Here is a 27,883-nt window from a genome sequence, read left to right as displayed (position 1 = left end):
TCGCGAAGTATGAACATGTGGCTACCGGTTCCTTTCATGTTGTTTGAAACTGGATTGCGCATGCTCAATAACATTAATTATGCGATGCGCAGTGCGTTTTCGCGCAGGTCACAGCTGTCTAAACATGGAGGTTGGCCGAATCGGTTATCTACAGAGTTCTAATCGTACGTAATAGCCCCTTTGGATCGAAATAACCAACCAGAATTCGCTACCAAAGGTTACTACATTTGACAGTTTATCATTCTTTGTTGTTCGATCGCTTGTTGATTGTAGAATGACGATGGAAAACATGGGTGAACTAACCGATCAACAAATTAACGATTCCTCGACAACACCGATCACTTCGAGTCAGACCGTCAGTGAAGACGAGTTCACAGTTACACCTAAACAGGAATTTGTGGACCCTAGTAGTGTTGATAGTGCCAGTGTTAGTCCAGGTGTTGGCGAGTCAACACCTAGTGGAGAGTTACCTAGTTCGGAATTAACGAGCGGGGAGATTGACTCCCCTGCTTCTATAACGCGTTCGGACATAGTTATTCCAGTCAGTATGATTGACTCACATGAGTACCGATCTCAGATGGGGGATCTGACATACCAGACTTTGAATGGAAGGATTAGTCCGAGTTACAGCCCGAACAACTATGCTACACTTACGCCGCTTCAACCTCTACCACCAATTTCTACAGTGTCGGATAAATTTCTTCAGAATCAGAACAACTTTCAGCTCATGAATAACGCAATTAATGGATTACCTGGAATGGATAACGTTATGAATTTAAATACATACAGTTACGACAAAATGATGAACACTATGACACCAGTGTCATTACCCATGGTTTCCATGGTTGGACAAGTTAATGGATATTCTAATCAGTCAATTGGTGTTGGTTATACTACTTACAATGTTGGACAAAATGGTGTACCATCACCAAAATCAGGAGTTGAAATGAAACCAATTTTGTCACCAAATCATTCTACAGCTTACGATCCGTATCAGCAGAATCTTATATCAGCACCGTCCCGTATACATTCACCCATGAAAATTAAACAGTGTGATTCACCTATTCCAATGATGCAGAGTGCAAATGGGCTTCATCTCAGCCCTTCAACGGGTATGGAAAGTACCTCCCCACATAGCATGCACAGTGGAAGCCCTCAGCATCAGGGGCTGGATCAAAATGGAAAAGAAGTTGAAGAAATAAACACTAAAGAACTTGCACAAAGGATTAGCAGTGAACTTAAAAGATACAGTATACCACAGGCTGTGTTTGCACAGAGAGTGCTGTGTAGAAGTCAAGGAACTCTAAGTGATCTGTTGAGAAATCCAAAGCCATGGAGTAAGCTAAAGTCAGGGCGAGAAACATTCCGACGGATGTGGAAGTGGTTGCAGGAACCAGAATTCCAGCGTATGTCTGCCCTGCGACTGGCAGGTAATCAAGGTCACTCATCAAGTTTCTACTCTTTTTGACTATTTTTATCATTATATCATATGACTATTTCATTCCATATTTAAAGTATTTGAAATGTTAGACAATGAACTGCAGTCTGTACTCGTAAATGGTGATATTTTATTTTCTAATCATGTACGGCGGTACACAAGACTGGTCATACGTTTTCAGATTTTTGTCCGATTTTCATTTAGTGTGTACATTGTTCTGTTTAGTTGCAGCTCTAGACCTTGTTTTTTTTTTCAATGTATGTTAGATGCAGGCTGTACGGTGCTGCTGCTTTCAGTTTTGCTGTATAAACATGTACATTTATCAACAGTAAGACGCTATGTTTAAAAACTTGACCAGACTCATTATAAATAGATTGAAGGGCAGTATATAACTTTATTCAAATGTTGTACATTATGTATATATGTCTCTGGAATTAGTAAATTGAATGTCTGTAGATAGAATGTTAAGAGTAAAAGCTGACAGTATGTTTATATGTAAAATAATCCTATTGGATGACTTTAATTGTTTGGCGAGTGGTGAATAAAGAAAAGAAGCTATCAAAACTACTAGAATATTAACATAGTAATTGACCATATATTCCTGTCTTCGTTTACAGCCTGTTTACAACCACAAGAAGCTGAGGGCCAAGGTGAGGACTACAACCCATACAGTATGTTTTATGTCTGTCCATACATTTTCTCTAGCTCGGCACTTATGCCAGGGCACTTTGTTACTAATTCATCTCTTTTCTGATTTATGTAAAAACTAGAAGTCAGATCTACTAACCCAACATGTATGTCTTTCATGCAATGATATTAACTGGTACATCAGCATGGTTTGAGGCAATGCTAATTAACATTGTACCTATAGCACATATTTCTTGAAATTTAGTAGAACTAACATCACTATCCCAAACACTAACATAATAGTCCTTTACTAAATCTAACATGTCTTTGTTACTTGCTCCAATTAATCATCCTTCAAATGAAACAGAGTACTTCTAGGTCACAAGTACCATTTTTAGAATTAATTTTTGTACATTTACTGAATGTTAGACCTACTCCAGGCATTTTTTCATTCGTAGGGACATTTATAGGCCTCTTCACCACTGAGAATTTCTTTCAAATCATGCAGCTTTCACATAAAATTAACTCAGCCTCAAGACTTCATATTCCCATTAGCCCAGATAGTGATCTATTTTAACCCAAATCAAGGGCGTAGTCTAATCCTCTTCCCCTCTTAGTAAAAAGAACACATGGTTCTCATTCATAATAAGTAGTTCTGAAATCTAGGACATCAGTGAAGAGTTAAATGACTCTTTTAGAAAGAAGTTAGGTACTGTCTACTGAATATAGTCAGCTGCATAGACCCCTTGAAACAAAGACTTTTTAGGGGGCTGGCTTTCTTCAAAGTTCTTTTAGAAGTTTTACTTACACATGTATTTCACTGAGAAACTTCATAGCAGCATCAGGTCTTACCTAGAACATAATTAACTCCAGCTTTTTAAATACCTCAATTTCTCTCCAGTTGTATGATGCATTTATATAATGTACATGTTTCTTCTCGTTTTTCAAGGTAAGTCTGGTTAAACCTGCACTTGGCATGAGTCTTCTAACAAAACTGAACACATGTACCTCAGGTTGATGCCAGGATAAAAATATACACAAACTTCTTACATTCGTGCTTTGAGTAGATTTCAGGAGAGATTTTTTCCACCCTCCTGGCGTTGGTTTAGTTTTTCGAGTATATAATCCAGCATAACTGAAATGAAGCTGTTGTTATTTTGAAGCACTCCCTGTAGAGATTTTTACTGTTCTGAATGCACTTTATTTTACACCATTGTAACATTGTTAATGATTAACTTACTCTTTGATAGAATCATATGGATAATGCCTCTGAAATATCAGAAAAGATTGCTGTGAGGACACACTGGTCGGAGAAAATTGTAGTATTGAACCAAAATATTGAACTATTGGACTCACATTTCTGTCATTGATAAAACTATAAAACTTTGGTCACAACAGTGTCTAATGCTGTTAGTCAATAAAACTCTCTCAGATGTCTTCAGATTAAAGACTTAGCAAAATACCAAAAAAATGATGTCTTGAAAATTATTTACTATAATTTATCAGGTTGAATGGTTTAATTCTGAAATTCCTGTTTCTTCATTGATGTATTTTTTGAAAAAGAATTTTCCTGAAAATTAAAATCATGTAGTGCAGATTTTAATTTAGATCTTTATTTGTTAGATGAAACACCATACAGTTACTGGCAGCTTTAATACAATTGTCTGTTTAACAGAAAACTGTGTTTTATTACTGACTTGTAAGAGAACAACATCTCATTGTTTGAAGAAAAGCGTTGGCATTGTGAATTCAGATTTATTTTATGATAAAATGTGCCAGTGTCATATAACTGTGTTGTGACTTTGGGAACCATAGCAACCAATATTTGGATGTTAATTAATTTTTCAACATTATCATGTTTTCTCCTCTGTCACTAACAAAGACTGTCATGACTTTTTTTCCCAGCAATTATCTCTCTATAAAGGGCATATAGACTGATAATAGTCAAGCAGAATTTCTTGTTAATTGTGTGTTAGATTTATCGTGCAGTTAAATTGCACTACAGAATTTATCATGTTTTCCTTTTATAGAATGTAATTGGAAAGTTGAGCTATAAAACTACCCCATCTCACAGTTAGGTCTGCTTTAAACATATTTCACACCAGAATATCTTAACATTAGGACTGTCTGCAGAAACGTTCCATTTGGAATTGAATACTAAAGCAGTTAGGGTGTTTTTGTTGCATGGGGCAAGGATGCTGGCTAATTACAGAAAAGGCAGTTGTTGGTCTAAAATTTCTTGGGACATAACCCTTAAAATTGCATCCGGCGCAAGGCTCAAGGGGCAGTTGTGACAGACGTGTATTATTAATGTGGAGATACAGGGTTATTAACGGTAATAGTGTGGCTGTTATAATGGTAAATTTAATGGTTCATTCTTTTCAGTATATATAGAACAATTCTATTCTATTCTACTTTATATATCAGCAAAACATAACTATTGGTAACTATTCATTATTAACATATAAGAAATGATAAAAGTTGTCAAATCATGTTAATTTTTATAAATCCTCAGTCTTTCCATTATAAAATAATTTTACAGAAATAGAACTCTATATACAGAGGCAACAAAAAACTGTCACATGCAGTCTTGTAACAAAAGAGAACATCTGTTTGACCTTTTTCTTGCATGTCCACTTTGTACCCTTCTGTACAGCTGAGCCCCCTGGGGTCATCTATATTTAATTTACCAATTAGTCTAGGGACGACATTGTTAAATTAAATTTTCATAGATATGATATTACTGATAATGTGCTGTCCTTTGTACATTTCAAAACTTTCAGTCATGAAAACAGACTGGCAGTCATAGTTTGATTTTGATCTGGGTCTGTTTAATTACACATGATTACATGACACTCAATTTAAAACATGAATTGATTCATGTATACCTTTTTCTTATTTAGTAGCATAAAGTTACAGTATGAAAGAGTATTACACATACTAGAAAAATAATAAGAATTGTTTATGTAAATTCTGACACATTTCGGAGAAACGCTTTTTAGAACAAAGAAAAAATATGCTGTGTGAATCAAGACAGCAAAATACGGGTTAAATTTCTCAGTGGTAGAAACAGCACGTGTCGTCTGTCATATTCATGGTCGTCAAAAAACCAAATGCTCCAAAATTACAGATACGCTCGAACGATCAGAGTTTTTATGTGTAAAATTTAAATTTCGAAATGTTTTACGACTTGTACAAGGTAGTTTTTCACATGGGGTTTTATTTTAGAAAATAGGGCCATGATTGAACTTGTATTAAAAGAATATTCATCCGTCAATTCATAAACTGTTTTGGTCTATTGTATACTTTTGTATACGATATAGTATATAAAGCAAACATGTTTGGACGGAACACCAAATACGTAAATATTTTGAATAGGTTAAAAAGAAACGATCTACCATGTGAATTTTAACAAAACAGGCCTTTTTTGACAGACACAAAAGATAAGCAATTCAAGACAAATTTTTTAGTAAATTTGAGATATTTATAATTCATAGAAAGAATGTTGAAAACTGTGGATAATCGAACCCCTGTATGCAACACTATGAAAGGAAATGCAAAATTGTGATACAGAAAAAATAAAGCATAAATTGGATGGGGCTGATTTACATTTGTTGTAAAGCAGAATAATAAATGTGTATAGGTGTTTTTGTATACATGTATATATAGAAGACACATGTTTGAGCTAACAAAAATTTATTTAAATATGAAGTGTTTTGAAAGTAGTACAAAATCTTTGGCCCAGAAAAAAAGAATCCCTCCCCAAATTCACTTGTATGATATGTGTTTATGCTTGTATTTGACATAATTATACTGCATGCATTAACAGCTTGTTTATGTAGATAGCCCATGTTTTGTTTTTAGTTACTAACCTCTTTTCTGTATATGTTCTTCTCTCTCTCACTCAACTGTATATTTTTATTTTATGATTCTGAATTTTGTGAAACTTGATATATTTTTACTTTTGTGTAAACTTTTAAGTGGGCTCCAAATGAATCAGAATGACTTAGTATAAATGATCAATTAGTTAAATTTCTACTTTGACAGTGAAGTTTTCATTGCCCGACTTAACTTTAATTTTTCTGAAACCTAGAGTTCTTTCAAATTTATGTTGAATTATTATATTTCGAATTGGTAAGTAGAGATTTTGTTGGGGAATATTTAAAGGAAAATATGAAATAAAAGAAATGGATGGGTTAACGCTGCATGATCATATCTTTAAATCTGGCTTGATAAATTCAAGAAAAGTGTAAATTTTGAACTATTGTGTCCGTGCTAAATTTTAGATGGGTGGAGTGATGGAGGTTCCTTTCCAAATGATGTGAAAATTGAAGTGAAATATGAAATTGACAGTGACCCGGGCAGCCCAGCTAACTCAGTCGTCTCCAATGGATCTACACTCGGATGTAAGACACCATTTTCTTTTTATTTCAGTTAAGAATTTTAGTTATGTTCAATTTACGTTACTTCTCCTGTTCATTGTTTAGTTTTGATTTGCATTTTGATAATATTTTGTAATATGTGTTGTGTTGGTATTCTTCATGGTCTGTTTACCTTCTGTCTTCACTTTTTTTTCACATACTGGTTTCACTTTTTTTTCACATAAAGAAATTAATTCCCTCTTTTGGTGGTTTTAAAAATCTTACCCGAGTTTTGTTTAAATTTATAAACTAAAATACCAAGCGTTAAAGCTAGATTGAAATTACCATAATTTCCTTTGGGAGACTACAGCTATGTATTTTTAGTGATTTTGTTATTGTCATAAATGGTAAAATTTAATAGCGGAACATTCAAGGCCTTAGGCTATATCAGGGCGATTTCATGTACATTCGGATGAAATTCTACAACTTGCTTTATTTTTAGAATCCTATCTCTGTGTAAGACTTGAAAGAAACAGCTTTAAGTAAAAATGTCTTCCTATAGAAGCTCTTGTATCGTAGCGCACGCTAACACACAATTTTCTATAGGCCATTTATCACTATTTTGTCAATGATAAACGGTAATTATTTGATAAGGGCAATATTGAAATCTTTTCATCAGCCATTGTTGAAAGGTGGCAGATTTCAAAATTTTCACCTGCATGGAGAGTTATTCATTTATTAAGTTTCTGGTTAAAGTTCTACTGCTGTGAATTTATGAGTAATTACCAAAAAAAAAAAAAAAATTAATTAATTCTGCTAAAAATGGAAGAAATTATGAATGTAGAGTTGTCAAATTTGGAAATAAATCACTTTCATTTATATAAAAAAAAGAGAAAAAAAGACAGTATGGCAATAATAATGAACATTTCTTTAATGACCTTACCATCATTGTTAATTTTGTCAGCCAAATGTTCTGACAAGTGACATGAGTAGAGCAGACTTTTCAGCTTTATGTCCAGATTTCAGTATGATCTGGCATGAAACAGGGAGCTTTATCGTATAGTCCTTTGTTTAGTCACCTCAAAACTTAAAACAAACCTAGCCAAATGTTAGACTATCAGAATATAATCATACTGATGAAAATTTTTGTAATCAGCTCAGAGATTTAAGCCCTTAACCATATGTTGATTTGTTGAATATTACGCTCATGTTTACCAGATGCATGTGTCGTCAAGCAAGGGAAGTATTAACACGGGAACGTGGATCAAATTCACGCTGTCCTGCAGAACGCAGATAAGGGCTACTTCTTTAATGTCACTTTCCGTATACATTGTTGAAAGATAGGGGTACTTCATCTTGCTCAAGGTGGTCGTCCCATAGAATTTTCGTATCTATAGGATACCTGAAAAATTGTTAATTCATCGAGGATCTTTACTGATTAGGCATGCACAAACAGATAACACTAATACTTACTATAAATAAGAAATTAGCTGATTTTATGTATGAAGTGATAATTCCTGCATACCTGTGATAAGACTGATTGTTAAAATTCAGGAAAATGGTGGTGAAAATTATCTGTTCATAGAAGAAGAATGTCTCGCAAATAAACTTAAAAACAACATTCAGAGAACTGTGTCTGGGAAACACACTAGAAACATTTAGATCTAATTGTTATTATTGAGGGTAGAATCAATTCCTAAATAGTCTGGGCTGCTGTAGCGGGCTTAACATTCAGGAAATCCTGATTTTCTTCGGTTCAAGAATAAACAATTCGAGTTGACATATAAATGAGCAATTTTCTGTTTACCCTGTTATTATGCATGATTGAGTGGTATTAGGCACAGGTAATGGTTGCTATGGTGATGTGAAGCTGATTCCAGTGCGATTTAACACTTTTCACCGCATTAGCGACTTGAGAAATAATGGCAAGATTATGATTTTTTCCACAACAAAGCCTTTTGAATTGTGAATGTTACGTGGCATAAGCTTATTATTTAGGTTTTAAAAAAATCATGAAGGAAAAACATAATTTGCCCATATATGGAATTTTTTTTGGTTGAAATTGCAGTACTAGTGAGTCAGTGCAAAAAGACGGTTAGTTTAATGAAGATGAATATTGTAATTACAAGGTTTTAGCATTAAGTGTAATTTTCCTAGTGTGCCAAGTTACATGGATGAGCGTAGGTAGCCTTTGTTCATGCAGTATAATTAACGAGACAGGAAACTGGTGGAGCCTGATTATACCAGCTCAAAGGACCAGGCTGCTGTAGGCTTCCATAACAATTGTAGATCAGAATATAACACGGGCATGAGTAACTGCAGGTATTTCAGTGGAGCTTTTCACGTTGAAATTGCATAGAAAAAATACAGGAAATTGATTTTCATTCAATTTTTTCTCAGTATTTAAAGAGGATTATTCCATTCCCTTGTTGAAAACCTGCGATAATTTAGAAACCTTTCAATACAAAAAGTGTTGTTGTTGGATTTGATGTTGATTTTCTTTGAAAAATTTGAAATGCAAAACATTGAATGTTCCAAAATAATTTTCTTTGCGAATCCTGTTATATCTGGAAGACCCAGAATTTAGAAACAAAATAAAATGAATGTCTGGATCTATTTAGATTGTAGTTTATAGACAGTTTGCTTTTGTATGATAATAATAGGCTATAAATGGGGAAGTGTCTTGTAGACAGAATTGCTGTTGCCCTATTTCTGTTGTTATGGTGATATTGTTAAGTGTTACTCATTTTCTGTCTTCATGAACTTCAATATTTTTGTTTTCGTTTTGTTTTAAACCAAGATCACTTTAAACTGCCTACTGTATTTCCTAAGAAATCACACCTGTATTTCTGTTTCTAAGATCAAAAATCCAGTGTCATATTTTATGAAGGAAGCATATGACATTAGGTGGTATTTGCTACTGGCATTGTTTTAACATACCTACTACTTAGTAGTATTGCTTTATTTCATTCATTCACAATTATTGAATTTGCAAATCTTTTGAGAGCAATTTAATCGTGATCACGTTTATTGCCATATTGATTATAGACCAGGTTGTTGTGACTAAAACTAGTTGTCGATACATTACATTGATTCTTTGACCCATTTGGGTACAAGAATTATAACAAACCAATACTACATCTGACAAAAATAGGGAAAATCCAAGTTGTGAAGAGTCGATGACATTGATTCTTTGACCCATTTTCGTAAGCAGAAATGAAAACGGAGAAATTCAAAATTCGGAAAAACCAGTGAAACATCACTTCCCTTCTGAATTGATTTCTGATACATGAATTCCATTAATCTAGTGTTTTATTAATGATAGTATGGGGGTGTTTATAAATTGATTTTTCAGTGTCACCTAAGGTGAATCTAACGATTAACGGTCTTTGGTGTACCAAAATAAATTTAATGCTGGTAAAAGGTAGTAAATTGAAAATTTCCTAAGCCGAGATTAATGAAGAAAATCTAATGAAAATCTGGCGCTGTTTTTGAAGTGTTGTTACTATATTGTATACAATTTTGTTTTAATTTAGGTAAAAGAATCGGCTTATATTGGCCAAGCAAACTTATTGTAAATATATTACAGAAAAAAGATATGTGTTCAACAGTAGCTTTATTATGTGATTGTTACAACTGTTTTCAAGTGTTCTTTTGTTATCAATACAGTTTAACCCGTGGATGAAGAAAAAAAAATTACACAACATTTTTTATCACCAGACAGACATTACAGTTTGTTGCATTGAAGGAAAACAATATACCAGTTCTACAAAATTTTCAAAGCATTCATATATCAGATTTCTTTAAATGTCGTTTAAGTATGAAGATATTTAGGGTTTTTCTTCTGCACAGGTATTACCCTTCAAAGAAAGTTTTGAAAATTTTCTTTTAAAATTAGTCAGCCTTTGAGTAAAGAATTAAAGGCAAAAAAACTAACACCCTTATCAGTTTTAAGTTAAATTCATGAAATACTTAAGTAGTTCGGGAACAACAATTCCTACTATATAAATTTGAATTAGATGAAAGGTCAAAATGTGAAGTATTTTTTCAGCTCTGCATTTAATGTCACATTTTCCAGTTTTAGTTTCTGCTTAAATAATAATTTGAACTCAAAGAACTTTGTTGAGTTAGTAATACCCCATTTGAATGAAAAACAAAGCAACATAATCCAGAAGTCTTTGTTCTCCCAACATTTTGAAGCTTTAACCTCAAGATGGCATCTGGCAACAGACTTGTTTAGTATAACTCTTTCTACATGACTAGCTCGAGCCACGTTTTCTTCATCCAAACTTTTATGTTCTTCTTTACATTTTCCTGGGATTTGCAAACGTGATAACATATGTTCAAGTTTGAAAGTGTACTGTGCAAATTCATGTATCATAAAATATTCATGGTTGACTACAAAAGCTGGTTATTGTAGCACACGCTAACAGCAGTCATACTCTTGTCCTTGGTATTTGTTTAGTCATATCTCGCTATTTACCTTAACTTACAGTTAAAATAGCCAAACAATAAGGTTTTCCAAATTACACGGCGAAATAATAGAACAGGGAACTCTTTGGGTCTTTGGCATGAATATAACAGACAATTGACTTTTTATCTAGCTCTCTAATTGTACAATACTTGGTATTTACAGACGTGAAACATATAATTGCTAAAACTGCAAGGTATTTTATTTTCACGAAATTTTGTCATAAATATAAAAGGGGGAAAGATAAAAATCAGCATGTAAATGTAGTATTTTAAAAGAATGGGGGTAGCAAATAAAAAAAAAAAAAAACGTATACAGTTGAATGTTTTTACCCCAGTGTTTGAAGAAGTCACAGGGATCATATTGAGATCCGTATGTTGTTGGACAGCTGTACCCCTAATTTCATGGTGACTGCCTGCGATCAAAAGTTTTAAATTGGCATAGAAATCATAATCATACAGTGTTTCGAAAGACCATATTTGTAATGACTTAGCAAAGGATTTGCCGATGGTTGGGCCAGAGAGATCCTGGTGACATGTTGTCCTTTTCGTTTGTTTCCGTTTGTTGTTCTTCTGCAACTTCAGTAATTATTTGTCGGTAGTGAACTGAAAAAAAAATGAAATAACGAGTTTTATCTTTTGGATTTCACTTGAAAGTGTTTGTTGTGATAATGGTAATAAAATGGGGAAAAACAGCGTCTGTACTTGGAACAAGATGGCGAAATTTCAATATTACATCATTTTGACTTTCACAACAGACAATCAAAATCTGTGGCCATAAATTTAAACAAACATTGATTCAGCAGTATGATGTGGTCATTTCCGTTGATCTTGTTCTGTTTACATCACAAAAGTTGACCAACACTATTTGTTTACCTTCCCTAATGGTATCTTTTGTCCATTTATGGTCGTGTTATGTTTATGAAGTGATCTTATGCCAGCATCAAACCCTTTTGTTATCACACAGTATGATGTTGCATTGTCACAGCCGTCCATACAAGATAATTATATCGCCACCATTTCAGCAGACGTCAATTATGGCAGTGGATAGTTTGTTATGTAAGTCATGGCAACACACGGAGCTTTTGTTGGTCATCACTAATTGTACGCGTTGAGAGCCATTTGTCAAGCTTTAAGTCAGCTAATCTCCTGGTAAATGAGACTGTTGTCTCCAATTTTTTTGTTCCGGATGATGGTGAATAGCTTCATTGTCTCTTTGCTAAAATAGTGAATAGTTTTTCGTTTTTCTGTCATACTTTGATAAAGGAGCTCATCAAGATGTTTTGAGTGATACTAAAAGCCTTTGACAATTTTAAATTAGGCAGATTGATATCAAGAAATGATAGGTGTAAGTTTGATGCTAAATAATGATAAACTATACAGTGTAATGATCAATTTGTAGTTCTGTTTTAATTGAAATTGCAGTTACATTTTCCTTAACCATGTTAACTTAGTGCAGGATATTCTTAGAAGTTTTTAATCCAGACATTATACTATCTCATTTCAATAGCCCCTCAATTTCATTTCCTTAGTTTTCTGAACTTTTTCTGTCACAGATTAAAAGTTACACAAGTTACATGTCCTTTTTTGACAGTAAAAGAATGTCCGGTTCTTTTGTCGTATGATTTCTTACAGCTGTTTTACAACAAAACCACTATTTTTGACTGACTTGTCAGTTTTGGATGATTTTGTTTGGTAGTTACGTATATGTATGAAATTGGTTGTATCGCATACAGTAGTATTAATCTGGCATTAAGTGGATTCTATCATGACTTTATCACAAACTTATCATAAGTAAATGTTTGTATTGTACTGTTAATGGATAAATCTGTTTTGTCGCTTCAAAATATTTTGCAAAAGTAGCATCGTTTTGAATATGCATTCTGTAATCAAAATGCATTTATACAAGTTTTTTCGTAACACGACTGAACATGCTATAGTGGTTAATCCTTTTGTTTCTACTGTGGATGAACTGAAATGTATCTGCATGAAATTTTAAAATAGTTTATTATTTTGTCTTGCGTTTGTATTTGCATTTTGAAATTTCTTTTTCATGTACTCTGGTTGTCGAAATTGTTACACAACTTTTGAGTTGTTGCAAAATGCTGCTAAGCAGTATCAATAGAGCTTTATGTACTGTTATTATAATTTTGGGATTGGAATTTTGTTTTGTTGTAAAAATATAATTTTAATTTAATGGTATAACTTGTATAAAACACAGTCAGAGTTTTAGCTTAGAATTTTGTAAAGTTTCTATTTTCTCATATCCTTTTGATGATATTCTTGATTTTTATAGGGGATTGTGGGGAGGGGGTCAGTTGAATCTGGAGAAAAGTTTTCAGATGTGCAAGATCTGTCTGATGGTAAATATAGTCCATATTCCCAACTGCTGGCAAAAATGAGGCTGAAAACTACAATCAGTGTTGGGAGTCTTGAAGTTTTTTTGGTTAAATGTCTGACTGTGTTTTAAATGTATATCGTCTTAATGTATAGCAATATATATTGTTTTAGCTATTTTAGTTTAATTTGAATGCTAGCTATATTTTGAGTTAATGTATGCTTTGTTTATTGTTTCAGTTTCATGGTAAGCTTTGCAGAAAGCAGGTATCCAGAATCTCTAAATAATTGACCAATCACAGCGCAGTGCCACTGGTAGATAGCCCAAACTGATGCTGATGTGTCTTGCTTGTTCCCAGATTCCATTTATTGCCATGTGCATGATTCCTGATCCTTGTTTGTTTGGATTGATTTTTCAAGAAATTTCCAAAAAGTTGTAACTCTTGACTGGTTTTATAGCAAAAAAAAGTTATAAAATTTTAACCAAAAAAAATCAATTTCTGGAGAAAAATACTCTTGGAATACTGTTCGATATGATATTCAGTTTGGATATACCAGTGCGCTATGTGCTTGTGCTCCGAGGTATCATTACATCCGGTTATGGATCGTATACCATCATAACTACTAACAAAATGCTGAGTGTGTGTTTCTTACAGTTTTTGAATGAACGCATTTCAGTGCATTTGGAGTAGTTTGTTCAAAGAATTGTGAGAAACACATTATTGAAGACAAAAATTCTGGTGGAGTGAAAGAAAATTTTGAACTAAAACTTCGTTCCCTAAAACTATTTGTACTAATTCTTTTGTTCTGTACAGATGCTATGTAGTACAGAACATCAGTTTCGCTTTTATTTTTTCACTAAATCGGGACTTGGTTATAGAAGTAGAGATATAGTATTCTCATATTCTCTATAAAGCTTGATTCAGAGTTTATGACCAAAGTTATCTTTTTTTTACTAACATTGTTTTTTAATCTAAAACCGTCCCCGAAAGAACATGCTTTCATGCTCAAAAATGCTATTTATAAACTTTTGAAATAATGAAAATTTCAGTGCAAGACCTGTTTTGGTTCAGTATTTTCGCCCACCAAAACTAATTCTAGATGATTGATATAAATATTTCATTTCAAGCTCTACGTTCTATTTAGATTCGAAATCCTTCCGCAAGCCGCTGACGTTCGCATCTCGGCAATGAAAGCATGACTTCTTCCAGTTCATTTGTATTTACACAGATTGCCCCAGTAGAAAAAATACTTCTGTTTTTCAGCATTGTTACATTTGTATACCTTATAAACTCATCCATAAGTCGACCTTTATCGAAGTTAATTTTTCCTTTAGCATTTATTTCAGGGGGGAAAAAATAGAATAAATTGAAAACTGAATCGAAAATTAGTGTAGCGGGACCATACGAAAGCAGAAATACTTTCTTCATATATTGACATGTCGACTTATGAATGCAGTAGACTTATGTACAGTTGAATACCATTTATACATTGCTCGAGTATTCTCCCCTTTTGCTCAGTTCCTCAGAAGACCAAACTGGTCAGTCAGGTATTCCATGTAACATTAAACTTACAAAATATAATTGTTATATTCTTTAAAGAAGTATTTGATCTCCTGTCCAAATAAAAGATAAACTTGTGTAAATATAGTAATTATTTATTGAAGTTTTAACTGTTCGAATATTTTTAAAATTTTATTTGTTGATTATATTGTATATAGATATAAGCGCATCAAAGTAACAATTCATATGCCTTACACTTTATTACAAACTTCTTTTATTTTGTAAGGTGTATGTACACCTTTGTTTCGAAGGATTTAAAAATAAACTTTTCTGTTATTTAATATTTTTTTCTTTTTAGTTTGGAAGCGTTTTTTCCAAGGAATATTTGATCTGAATTTTGTATGTATGCTGCAAAAAGTATCGAAGAAAGTATATTTAAATACACACATATATACTGTAGACAAAGTTATAAATAGCTATTGCAATAAGGGCGCAGACAGATATAAAAAAAAGACTAATAAAAGCATACTGCAGAAAAGTAATAAGTATATTTAGTTGGGTAGGATTGCATGTTGCACACATTATATGAGAGGTTAAGGGATATTCTTTGCATGTGCTTGGTTTATACCTTGGGTTGTTATGTAACGACGGTATATTTTATATGTTATGTTAGAAAAGAAAGAAATAATGTTCAGCTAAGACAGAACGTAGACAGCAGTTTTCACTGAATTGTGCAGAATATCCATGGCTATGCTTTCATTGATGCTGCTAGCATGATAAGCCCTTCTTTCACCGTGTTTACGATGTTTTTTAAAAGTTCAAAGCATGGAGCTAGTAAGTACTCGGTTGTTAAGATTTTCAGAGCACTTCCCATTATGTTTTAACAGTTTTCATCCATGTAAAAATTGAAGTGAAGAGAAACTAGGGACACAGTGGTGTATGCTTTAAGTAGTCACCAAAACTTGGCTCCCTTGTAGTTAACCATTTTGTTGGCAAAAAAAGTCCTGATTTTCAAAACTTTCCATGAAGCTGTTCAAGCAGGCTGTCTGGTCCAGTTAATATGGGACAGTCTGGATATCAATGACAGATCTCAGTAAATTAATTGGATCAAAATAATGATTGCAGTCCTTGCTAAAGGCTTAATGGGGCAGGTGGACCAGATTAAAAATTTTATATTCGCAATTATGATCTTCAAGTAATAAACCTTTGTTTGTTAATGGTATTAAAGCCTTACAATGTACATTTTTTTCATTCACAGCTTCAAAAAATACAAAATTTGTGATTATGAAAGATGTTTAGGGGATAATTTGAGTATAAAACATTACAAAATCAAATTTTGAATTCTCTTAGTCTTGAAACAGGTGAAAGTTGACAAATTTTGGCAGCAGTAAAGATGGCTCAGCCAATATCGCCGACATTTTGAAGTGTATTGTCTTATTTCAACTTGTCAGTTATGCGTCAGACTTTACAATTTAGAAATTTGTCTTATATGAAGTCACTTGTAAATGCTTCTTGACATGTCTGAACAGTCTGATGTGTCTGTGGTAACATTTTAACAAGAATGAAACAGCAAGGTCGTGTAAAGCATAAAGACGTAATAATTTTTCATTTTAAGATTTCAAGTCTAGCGTGCCTACTGTAAATATTTTGATATTTTTGAAGAAGAAAGGAAGTGACAAGTCATTTAATATCATAGACTTAACCAATCTACATATTTTGTGTTTCAACTAGGCTGTATAGCTGAAGCACACAGAATGACTAAGAATGTAAACAGTATCTTAATACATCTTTATCATTTGAGCCGCGCCATGGGAAAACCAACATAGTGGGTTTGCTACCAGCATGGATCCAGACCAGCCTGTGCATCCGCGCAGTCTGGTCAGGATCGATGCTGTTCGCTAACAATTTCTCTAATTCCAATAGGCTTTGAAAGCGAACAACATGGATACTGATCCGCGCAGGCTGGTCTGGATACATGCTGGTTGCAAACCCACTGTTGGTTTTCTCATGGCGCGGCTCATTTACATATTTTTACGATTCACGGTAATATTTTGGCGACTAGGTATCACCATACATGCGGCATGTTCTAATGCACAAACAAGAGCAAATATCCTTCTTATCATAGCAATAAATGCACATAAATTTCGCTTTTTGGTATGCGGTGACCAGGGGTGCTCATCCATATTATGTTTCCAAAGATTAAAAGTATGAAAAATTTCGATGACATGTTTATTTAAGATTTTGCTAAAGGGAAGAAAAAGATAACTAAAAGAATATCTTCTGTACACTTCAGTATTAATTTTTGGTAACAAGTTTACGTTTTAATTCTTGTATATCTAAGCTTGTGATATAGCATAGATTTTGGCTTGGATGCGTAATCCTTGGTGTTCACGGTGCTTCCGTTAGGTTCTAATATTAGAAGTGGGATGATGAACGGGGATGTTGTAGAGACAGAGAATATTCACATCTGGATATGACCTGAAAAATAATTTTTTCTAAGAAAAACAGATGAAGTTGAACATTTCAATGTTAGTAAGAAAAAATATGTTAAAAGTAAAAAAACATTTATAGTGTTAGATATTTGGAGTCAGTTTCAGAAAAAAACAGAATACATTAGATCGTCTCTCTACTTGAATATTTCCTTAAAGTTGTTTATTAGCCTTTAATAATATCATTCTTAACACGTTGTTTTTTGGCCCGGGAGAGTTTTGTGTTAGCAGCCATTTGTTTCTGGGAGCCCTTAGAGGTTTCCAATTAAGAGAAAGTAGTATTTATATCCATTTTTGTTTGTGAGGAGCATTGTAGTTAAGATAAAGCATAAATATTTTGGCACATACTTGGTGATAAATAAATAATAAGTTGGTCTTTTAGGGTTCAAAGTTGTAAAAGCTTCCAAAATTGGAAAGATATACACAGAATGGAACTCGGAACTCGAGTAGAGATATTCTCCCATCACAAACAATTTTTGAAATACTATAGTGTTTTGTGCATTTTTTTTTCGTTTGACTCTCACTTTTTTCACAATGTAAATTAATTTAATAAATTTTGCCAAAGGCAGCAGTTATTAATCTGTGTAAAGTATGGTCATGTGACTTAATGAAATTCGAACAAAGGAAAATGGAGTGCCATCCTATCATAAGTCATTATCTCGCTTTCATTTAAGAAGATCTAGTCTAGTTTATAGTTTTAATTTCTAAAAATCACCCAAGGCATGTACAAATGTATTAATAAAACATTTTGACTTCAGTAAAAATATTACATTGAAACCTTTTATACAACTATGCATACAAATACCCTTTCACAAAAAGGATAGTTTTATGACAAACGGTCCATGACATTTCTTTCAGTCTTCCTATTTTTATTTGAAAAGTGACGTTATTCTTATTTAAATAGTGTAAGATAAGGAAAAATGTAAACACGTCCAAACTTTGGTGTTGACCTTTGACTTGCACTGTGACATAGGGGTGTTAAAATTACTACAGGATTATAACAAGGGCCTCGAAAAATGTGTGGGAAGTCTTTGTCTGCAGTACAACACTTTCACTTCCTTAGGGAACAGCTGGCTTAAGGGCCACCTGCCCCCCAAAAAATTTTGGGACACAATCACAAAACTTCTCAACTGTGTAAATAGCATTGCCAAAATATTACAAAATTTTCAAATGAATTATTGTGGCTTTATTAATTTAGATAGCTAGATATATCATCGTTAAAATAATGGAGTGACTTGTTCGAAGCTAGATGTATAATCACTTTTGTTAAGTCCTAAATTAGTCCACATTTTTCATTCTGAATGTGTCATTCTGGGGTCTCTGTGGCAGGTTGTGTAACCTTTAGCTGGCTGTTGGCAAGTGATTTTGCCTTTGCGACCAGTGCAGACCAAGATCTGCCTGTACGAAAATGCAGGCAGATCATGGTCTGCACTGTTGGCTATTCAGTCAGTAAATTGTAAGTGAACATCCCTTTGAATAATAAGTGGTACTGCCCAAATTGAATGATGGACCAGTCCATTTTAGAAATAAAGCAGGGTAAAGTGACTGGCTTGAATCACTTGCTGCCGCCCCCCACCCCTCCCCACCACCACCACCATTGTGGGTTCGAATCCTGGCTTGGGGTGTAGAATTCTTTCATGTGAGGAAGCCCACCAGCTGGTTTATGGAAAGATCGATGGTTCTAAACATGTGCCTCCCAGTGATGAATTTGTGCCCAAATGGGCACCTTGGGTCCTCGGTCTTCTTGCCCTGTCAGAAGCTGGAAAGTCACCATCATTATGACCTATAATAGTGTAAGTGTGATGCTTAACGAAACAAAAACAAAATGTTTTATTTCTGAAAAATTCTAGCGATTGTAAATTTTTCTTGAACTCTTTTTCCATGAGGGAATTCATGGAGACATAAAATGTCTAGATGCTTCGAAACTATAAATAAAGTGTTACAGAGATCTCCTTTTGGTAATTTAAAAGTGGGGAGACCATTGCTTTTAACCTTCTCGTCTACATCTGTATGATGTCTACAAATCATCCTTTACGACATCACATACATAGAAATTAGACCCCCGTACAGACATTGAATAATTTATTCCAGTAGTCCAAGTTTAGCAATAAACAATTCCATGTATGGTACGGTACAATTATTTTGCCTGTGCTTTACACACTTCTATACCGTACCATGTGACGTCAATACTGTCGGCATATTAATCCGAAGTCTTTCTGCCAAATGTTGTCAAGGCAATTGAAATCTCTCGGTAACAGAAGGCAGTGTGTTAATTTGACTACCCAAACACAATTGTCAGATAAAAAAAAGGCTAGATTTCAAGCAGGAAAATAGAAATTAAGAAATACAAAACAAACGTTTAATGCTTTTTTAATGGAAATGATCAAACAGGACTGTAAACTTTAATCATAGCACTGTCGGAGGTTTCAAGGCAATGCTGAAGTTAGTCTTGTATTTTACAGATGACTGTAGTCTTGTATTTTACAGATGACTGTAATAAGACTGAGGTAAAGGTCATATTACTTAGTCTAAAATTTTGGATATGTAGTGGTGTTTTACTGCCCATTTGTAGGACAAACCGTAGATTCACATGTTCCATATCCGAAAGTGTCTGTCAGAGTAACTTTAATAAGGAAAACAGTTACATGTTTTAAATTGCTGCCTGTAAAAAGTGTTTATGAGATTGGTAAAATTTGCTACCTTCGCATGGCTTTAATTAGTTTGTAATGGGTGTAAAAGTTCTTTTAAAGGTTCCTAATTGAGCAGGTGCCATCCAGTGTTACTTTGTTCTTCTTGCACAAATTAATGAAAGCAAATTGGAAACTGGTACCATCTTTTACAAGCATATTGTGTGTTATTCTGCATCTTTGTTTCAGCCATATTTGGCCTGTCTACCAATAAAACACCTGTTCATTAAGCCGAATACCTGGCCAACATTACATGAATAATTTATATGCAAGCTTCGTTTTTCCCATGTGATAATCCTAGAGTTCTACCATAAATTGTGTTTATTTCGCTACTCTGAGTGATGGCCTATTGTAAAAGGAATATCCAAGTGGAAATAAATTGTTTGCACCCTAGACTGCTGCTTTGTTTCTCGCAAATTTTACTTACTGCTTCTTAATTTTCTGTTGAACTAGATTTTCTAAATATGTACATGCAGATGCTTACAAAATCTAAAAATAGCATTGTAAAAACTTTTCTCTAGGATTTTGTATGCTGAAGATACTGATAATACATTTTGTAGAAAGCTCAGATCAAGTAATGTCAGTTCATTTCAAACATAATTTTACACTTTATCATATATTAAGCCTTATCATGCTGGAAAGAATTGATTCTGCCTTTGCGACTAGTGCAAGTCATGATCAGACTGCACGGAAGTGCAGATCATGATCAGCCTGCACATTTATGCAGTCTGATCATGACTTGCACTGCTCGCCATTCAGTCAGTATCTTTTTGGTATGCACCCCTTTTAACAGCTAATGGTACTGTCCAAATTGAAAGATGGACAAGTTCATTATAGAAATTAAGCAGGGTTAAGCATAGAAAAAGTTCCATTTATGGGTATCAAAATATCTTGCTCAGAGATAGAAATCAAAAGAAATTTTAGTGAAATTAAATGTAAAATGATGAATTCAAGAAGAAACTTATGGCAGATAAATTTTATCTTCATTTTTATCATATGGGCCATAAAATGTCAGTTAAATGATGGATGTTTTTTATGCAGTGTAATGAACCCTTTATTTTAATGTTTGCTTTATGTGACTTTTTATTGGACTGTTTTCATTTGGTCATTTGGTCAGTGGCCTTTTAAAAAAAATAGTGGGTAAAAGGGAAAGTATTTTGATCATTTAAAAGTTCACCACAAAGCAAATAAAGAGAGCTAATTAAAAAGGTTCATTTAGACCACATTACGGTAGTTGAGCTTGTTTCGAAGGGCCTAATGAAAATTTTGGTAGAAACTTGGAAGTTTTTAATTAGTATACTGAAAAGTTCAGAAAAGTTTGCAATTAAGCTGTCAGTTAATCCTATAATCACTTTGTAATCATCAGTGCAGTTTTCATCTCCTTTAATGCTATTTTCTCTTTATAAGTTGATAGGTGAAAATATCATATCTTCAATTTATGATGAATTATTTATAGGCGAAGGCATTTTGTGCTGGCAGTGAATTAAAATTTCCAGTCAAGCCGATCCTTATGGGAACCATTGGTAACTACCTTGTATACATGTATTACCATTTGTCACCTGGTTCCCGCTAACGTACTTGATTCCCCTTTGTTATTTTATGATCGTGAGGAAAAATAATAGCGATATGATCATAGCTGGTCGTGTGCCACCATTCAACCATAGTACCAGCGTGTACAACAACTCAATTTTCTAAAGGTGCTTAATTAGTGAGGCGTAACATTTATAGTAAAATCTTCTCCTTATCATGGGTAGTGATTTTTGGTTAACTTTGTTTTCAAATTGACCTTTAAACAAGGACAATTGGACTCAAAATAACTGTAGTAAAATTTCCATTTTTATCATGAAGTAAAACTTAAGTATCCTTTGGAAGTAAAATTTGCGTTTACAAATGAAAGTATTTTTATCAAAAGTTTCTATTAACCCAAATAGCTCAGTTGTCATTTGCAAACAGTGTGAATAAAAGGACGACTGCAGTTTTGAATGAGAAAAACAGCTTAATCATACTTAAATTTTGCCGATTGTATTGATAACGGAATTCTGTGTACGATTACTGTGTAAAATGATTTCTGTGTTATATTGTAAAACGCATTGTCACCATTGCGCATAAATGCACTATCTTGAGTCTTTGGATTGATTTAGTATATGGCCTGTTTTGTATGGTTCAGTTAACTACTGGATGGAATGGTCTTAAAAAGTAACAAAAATGTTTTCGGCTTTTGATTTTAATTTTATAAGTTCATGGCATCTCACTGTGACTTATTTTTCTGGAATGATGAATTTTCATGAAATTAACAAATTTCAAGTGGTAGATTTTAAATAGAATAGATAATAGAGCCTTGTCAAGAGTTCAATGAATGACACAGGGTGGCGGACGGTAAAATCAGGGAATCATTTTTGAAATGTTTACTAATCTGCAGATTAAGGTGTTGGACTGGGTCAAAAGGGGCGGCTTAAGAGAAACAGTTATTAATGATGGTGCTGGATTTACAAGCTGATCCTTTCATCTTGAACTCATCTTACTGTGTGGCAGTTAGCCCTCTTTAAACTTTCCTTGGTAACAACAGAAAATATGCGCATTAACAGCACAGAATAATATGTTCTTCATTGTAATGTATCAGATTTCATTCCAGATTTGACAGGTTTTGATATTTTGAGGGAAACGAAATAAATGGAGTGCTGCCGTCAAATGGAATTGATCATGAATAAATTGAGATTGGGGGCATGCATCTCGCGGCTGTTAAGTTACGACTGGGCACCAATTACGGTTCTGGTAAAAATTCTGATCATGCACAGTCCAGGAGATAATAAATTCCCACCCTTAGGTTACAGCCGTTGCCAACTTAAGATGAACTAATTTATTGCCAAACGTCTGACAACTTCAACCAGCCTCACTCGCAGAATAAATGGAATTTGTTCAGTGGCCTCTTAACACTAAAGCAGATCAGCCAAGTGAATCGAGACTTAAATGGAATTTTCCTGTTTTCATATGAGAGACCGATGTTCTAACAAACGCCAACCTATTTGTTCATATTTAGTCTTTTGTTTGTAAGCTGATGTTCGTATTTCTTCAGACATAATATCTCACACTTAGAGACTTTTTACAGCAATTTCCATTATGTTTTCCATAAGTACTTAATGTCTCTGAGTTTTATTTGACGTTTCTGAAGTGTTGTAATATTTATGTGTAACATAGAAAGAGGGAAAACTTTCAACATGATTGTATCTGATAAGAAATGAGTTCATGCATTTTTCAAACGGAGAAAATGGTGGAATATGAACGAAAGTTTCTCATTAGTTTCTTGAATATCATTACTTTACCGTCTTAGGTGATACAAAAGGAAATATCCTGGTGTTGTAAAGGTCTTTAAAGGAATAGTATCCTTTTGGGCAAAGATACTAAAGTTTGCCTGCAGGTGGTCTTTAAGGTTCATGTCTAGAACAGTAACTGTGTGGCAACACGTCTGAAGGTCATATTATTACCTTTATTTCAAGTAAAGTCATTTTGATACTGGAAGCTTATTAAGCTGTTTTTAGGCCTTCGTATGATTGAGTGCAATGTCATTTGTACAGTCTCATTTAAAAAATTGTCTAAAATATGTCATTCTTTTTCATATTTATGCTTCATAGATGACAGTTATTCATGGACATTTTGGCATCATTTCTTTATTTGCAGAAAAATCACCGATGTTTAAAAGAAACAAGTTCTTTCAAATCAACTGACAGAGTAATTTTATGTTCTTACATGCGATTAATTTGATTGGAGAACTATTGATTTTCTGCCTTCAAAGCAAACAGAATCACTCTAGAAGATGGGGCATAAAGCATCTTAGTGGATAACCATTTATAAAACAATTTCTCTTAAAGAAATGTATGAAACGTCTCAAAAATTCCTTGTTGGGAATTCTCTTTTGCTAATTGAACTTAAATTTGTTACGTCAAAACGAGTGCATTTCATGTTTTTGTTCCAAATACAGAAGATTTTGATGACATAGTCTTGTACAAGTTCTGTGGGAACAATAGAAATGTTACCCTTAAGCATACTGAATAGAAATTTATTGCTTTCGCATTTCTCTCTAGTAGTTTGCCATGCTATTAGTGCTTGGAGATATGCATAGCATTTATAATTTGAGATGTTTCTACTATGTTTTGCCAAAAAACATTTTCTTTGGTCTCGGATCTATAAAGTGGTTTTGTTAAATGTTCTAGCAGTTGATAGAACCACTTCCTTTATGGAACAAGCCGTGATGCCATTGTTACAGGGAACTCAGCTTCATTCTACGTCCTGCTTGATTAAAGTTGTAATGACTGTTTATTTAGAACAATGATCCAGTTCTCCAGTTCTTCAAACATAACCGATCAGAGATGAGTGTTTGCTTTGCAATCCCTGTGGACACATTAATCTAAACAAAGCATACTAAGCTCATAAAAAATGATATTCTTTACACTTGCAGGGTCCCAAGACATGTTGGCCTAGCATAATAGCATGGTAATTATGGGGATGCTTATGTTTCAAGAACCTTCTCTTGTTGTTCTGGCGTTAAGACATTATAGGGATATTATTGATTTACCAAATTTTATGATTTATTATAAGTCATTGCTAATAGCTTTAAATCCCCAAAATATCGTCTTAAGTTTTGTTTTATTGCAGCATCCATATTTTGCCAATGTGAAAAAAAATTAATCTGAAAAAAAGTACTGTAAAAAGTCGTGTTTTGATGCAAGGTTGGTTCTATGACATGTTTGTCATATTTTCATTTAAAGTCTCTGTTATTTAATGAGGATGATGGTATATGATATGTAAAACAATATTATTTACGTCCATTTACCGCCTGTCGTTCACCATGGTCATTTATTCTTTAATAACATAAAGTAGTATTCAGTGCTGTCTATTCATGAATTCCTTCCTGGGAATTTGTGCTTCATTTCGAGAACAACCAATTGTTAGAAGAGATTGAAATTCCCTGTAATTCTTCACTCGTAAAATCCTGGAAGTATCGGGGCGATTCGAGTGGAATAATTCAGCTTCCCAGTCACATTATTAGGTAAACATTGTACCGACGACCTCAATAGGGAATGATTGTTAATGGTTTGAGATTTTAATTAAATCACTGACGGAGCTAACAAGACAAAAAATGTAATTTTCCATTAGAAACATTGTGAGAAGAGAGATTTTTCTGTATAAAATAGAAACTTATATGGAATTGTTTGCTAGTTTTAATATGGAACGGCCTTAGGTTCATGATTTTATAAAATGTTGCAAAGACCTCTTCAGATTTAAAAAATAGATGTTCAGTAGTAATGGGTTATTTTCTGTATTCATAGGCTGAATGTTCTCATTTTAAGTTTTCTTCTCTTTTATGAGAAGAAAAATGGTAGTCACTGTATTAAATGTGTTCTGTGGAGCCTGACATTCGCCAGCTTCTCGTTGCTAAGGAATGAAAGCTGATTATAAGAAACATGTCACCACATGTCCTTTCTCTTGGCTGCTGTATAAACATCGACACTAAATAACAGTATCATAAATTCAGCCGTAATTTTATCCAGTCGTAATTTTATCCTGCTTCAAACCAGATTGTGTATGATTTCGAGAAAATGTATTGGAAACGACAATGAAATGATTGGTCCAATCTAGATTGAACGATAGCGTCTAAAACATTTACTAGACAAATGGACAAAATTTGTTAAAGGCAATGCACAAAAGGCACAACAAGCAAATTTGGTCAGTTAGATAACACAAGTTTCTCCGTTTTTAATGCTGTAATTGTTGATCTGTGACAGGAAACCTGCTTCAGTATAGGTTGTCTGTTTCCGTTTTGCTTTATTTCATGTTTTAGACTTTAGAGAGGTAGAATTAAGACCTTTGTTTGACAGAATAAAAATTAACAGAGCTTGAAAGTGAGAAATTTATTTAAGATCTTACTGGTGTTGACAGAGAATTCTTAAAAGAAAAAAAAATGGAATGAAAATGAGTTGGATAGATCTTTTCTTGCAGAAATAGGAAGTGGAAGATTTTATCTACTGGTCTTAATTAGGTACACTGTATAAAGCACAAAGTAGTGGAGTATATCACATTTTGTATTCTTGTAAGGAACTGAGACATAGAGATAGCAATCAACCCTTATAGAATATTCATCTCCATGGAAACATAAATTTATGGTAGACCTGTCAACAGAAGATTTTGTCTTATAGAAACATATCTGTAGTAAGGAGTTATTATATGAATAAGTATAAATATTCCTTGTGGTTTTCCTAATATCAGCCTTCTTGGCTTGGCTTGGTTCACAAGGTTTTTGAGCAGTAGGATCCTTTTTGATTGGTTGCTTTTAAGATCGTCAGCACAAAAGCAAGTGTAGGAAACAATTTTCCAGTGAATTTCGAAGACTGTTATTTCGGTTTAATTGAACCTGATACAATATATTTGAAGTGGTGTTTGGAAGTGTATATAGGTTCATTAATTAGTTGTCTACATCTTCGCTCACAGGAAAATGTTAGGATGCTCAGATTGTGACATCTGCTTGTTACCATATTAAATGTAACTCTCATAGAAGTTTCCAATAAAATGTCCTGCCAAAATCTCAGGATTTGCCTTATATGGTAATAATGACATTCATTCGAATTTAGTTTAGGCAGAGATTTTCCTGATTTTTGCATTTACATGTAAAACACATCACAAATATAAGCAAGCACTTTCTCTGTAAACAGGCATACATGGACATTTAATAATAGTAGTGACAAACCTTTGTTTGGTAAAACATTCTGGACACTGATAATTGTGTTTTAATTATAAATAATACATCGTAGTCTATATTGAGATCTGAAGAAAACTAGAAAAACGTGTTGGGTTTTCATTATTGGTCAGTTAAATGAAGCCAGTGCTTGCTTGTTGCCATGGTAATATTTTTTATCGTAAAAGCAACAGCTTGATAGAACATTATACTAGTATAAAGATGTAAACAGCTTGAGACATTGAAAATAATCTACTAATGGGGATGTTGTTAAACCTTCTAGAAACTTTTGATATATGAAAAAAAGGTTGTTCATTTTGTCATGATTTAAGTTTCCTTGTATCTGGTCATTTAGTGAGAATAAGGAAATGATGTATTTAACATGACATTGCAGTTTTATAGTTTGAAGAAGGATCGCCATATAGGTGTATATACATGCATAGCACTGTAAGACAGTTGCTGTATATGATTTGTTTCCATTAAGGCGTGACAGATTCACACAATGATAGTTTTCACAGAACTGCCTTACAATAGTTTTCATACAGTTGACTTGTGATAATATTCAGAAAATTTCTGTTTGATAGTTTCAACAAAATTGCCTTGTGGTACTTTTCACAAAATTAACTTAATAAAAATATTTAACAATTATTGCCTAGAATCACTTATTTTCACAGAATCACCTTACAATACTCTTCACAGAATTGCCTAATGATGTTTTTCACAGTAATGTCTTTGAAAATTTTTAAATGTTTTGAAAAATTACGATAAAATAGCGCATCCGAATTTCATAAAGTCAGGTCCGTATTTACAAAGAGATTCCAGGTCTTAGTAATGTTATTTATGATACATCGGTACTGACTTGATTATATTTTACAGCACAGGAATCTTCTTTATGAATATTTTACCATCCTTTTGATAAATAAATAAGCAATTCATAGACAAATAAGGATTACCGTATTTATCCAGAGATTCAGGGAGAAATTCAACCCATTCAGGGTCATAGTACTTGGGGATTTTGTTTTATGTTTGTTCTGGATGGAATATCGGGGAGCATGTTGACCTTTTTCTTTTATAAATAAAACTTGCTAGGCATTTCAACAAATATTTTATAAATTGTACAAAAAATTATCAACAAACTGTTTATTAATGATTGGTTATCAGTCTTAAACAAAAATGACTGCCATGCTACAATTAATATTACTTGTAAGATTATTTTTTTTCTTTAGAGGGGAGGGTAGAGGGGGA

General features: G+C 33.5%; 1 protein-coding gene across 17 annotated transcripts in view; it reads left to right on the top strand.

The window, feature by feature from the left end:
- Positions 1 to 91: 91 nt before the first annotated feature.
- Positions 92 to 27,883, top strand: part of LOC128550091 (hepatocyte nuclear factor 6-like) — a 36,850-nt gene continuing 9,058 nt past the window's right edge. For 2 of the 17 annotated variants that reach the window (XM_053528232.1, XM_053528231.1), the window contains exons 1-3: positions 94 to 1,439; positions 2,056 to 2,109; positions 6,352 to 6,471. In XM_053528232.1, coding sequence (XP_053384207.1) covers positions 275 to 1,439; positions 2,056 to 2,109; positions 6,352 to 6,471 — 1,339 coding nt within the window. In that variant the 5' untranslated portion in view covers positions 94 to 274. Of the gene's footprint in view, positions 1,440 to 2,055; positions 2,110 to 6,351; positions 6,472 to 13,473; positions 15,045 to 15,093; positions 15,135 to 27,883 lie in introns of those variants that run through there. The other 15 variants (XM_053528244.1, XM_053528243.1, XM_053528240.1 and 12 more) reach the window with 11 other exon arrangements.

This window comes from Mercenaria mercenaria, chromosome 17 (genome assembly GCF_021730395.1).
Source record: "Mercenaria mercenaria strain notata chromosome 17, MADL_Memer_1, whole genome shotgun sequence".
Taxonomy (NCBI): domain Eukaryota; kingdom Metazoa; phylum Mollusca; class Bivalvia; order Venerida; family Veneridae; genus Mercenaria; species Mercenaria mercenaria.
Note: the sequence above shows the minus strand (reverse complement) of the source record. Positions and strands in the feature narration are given on the sequence as shown.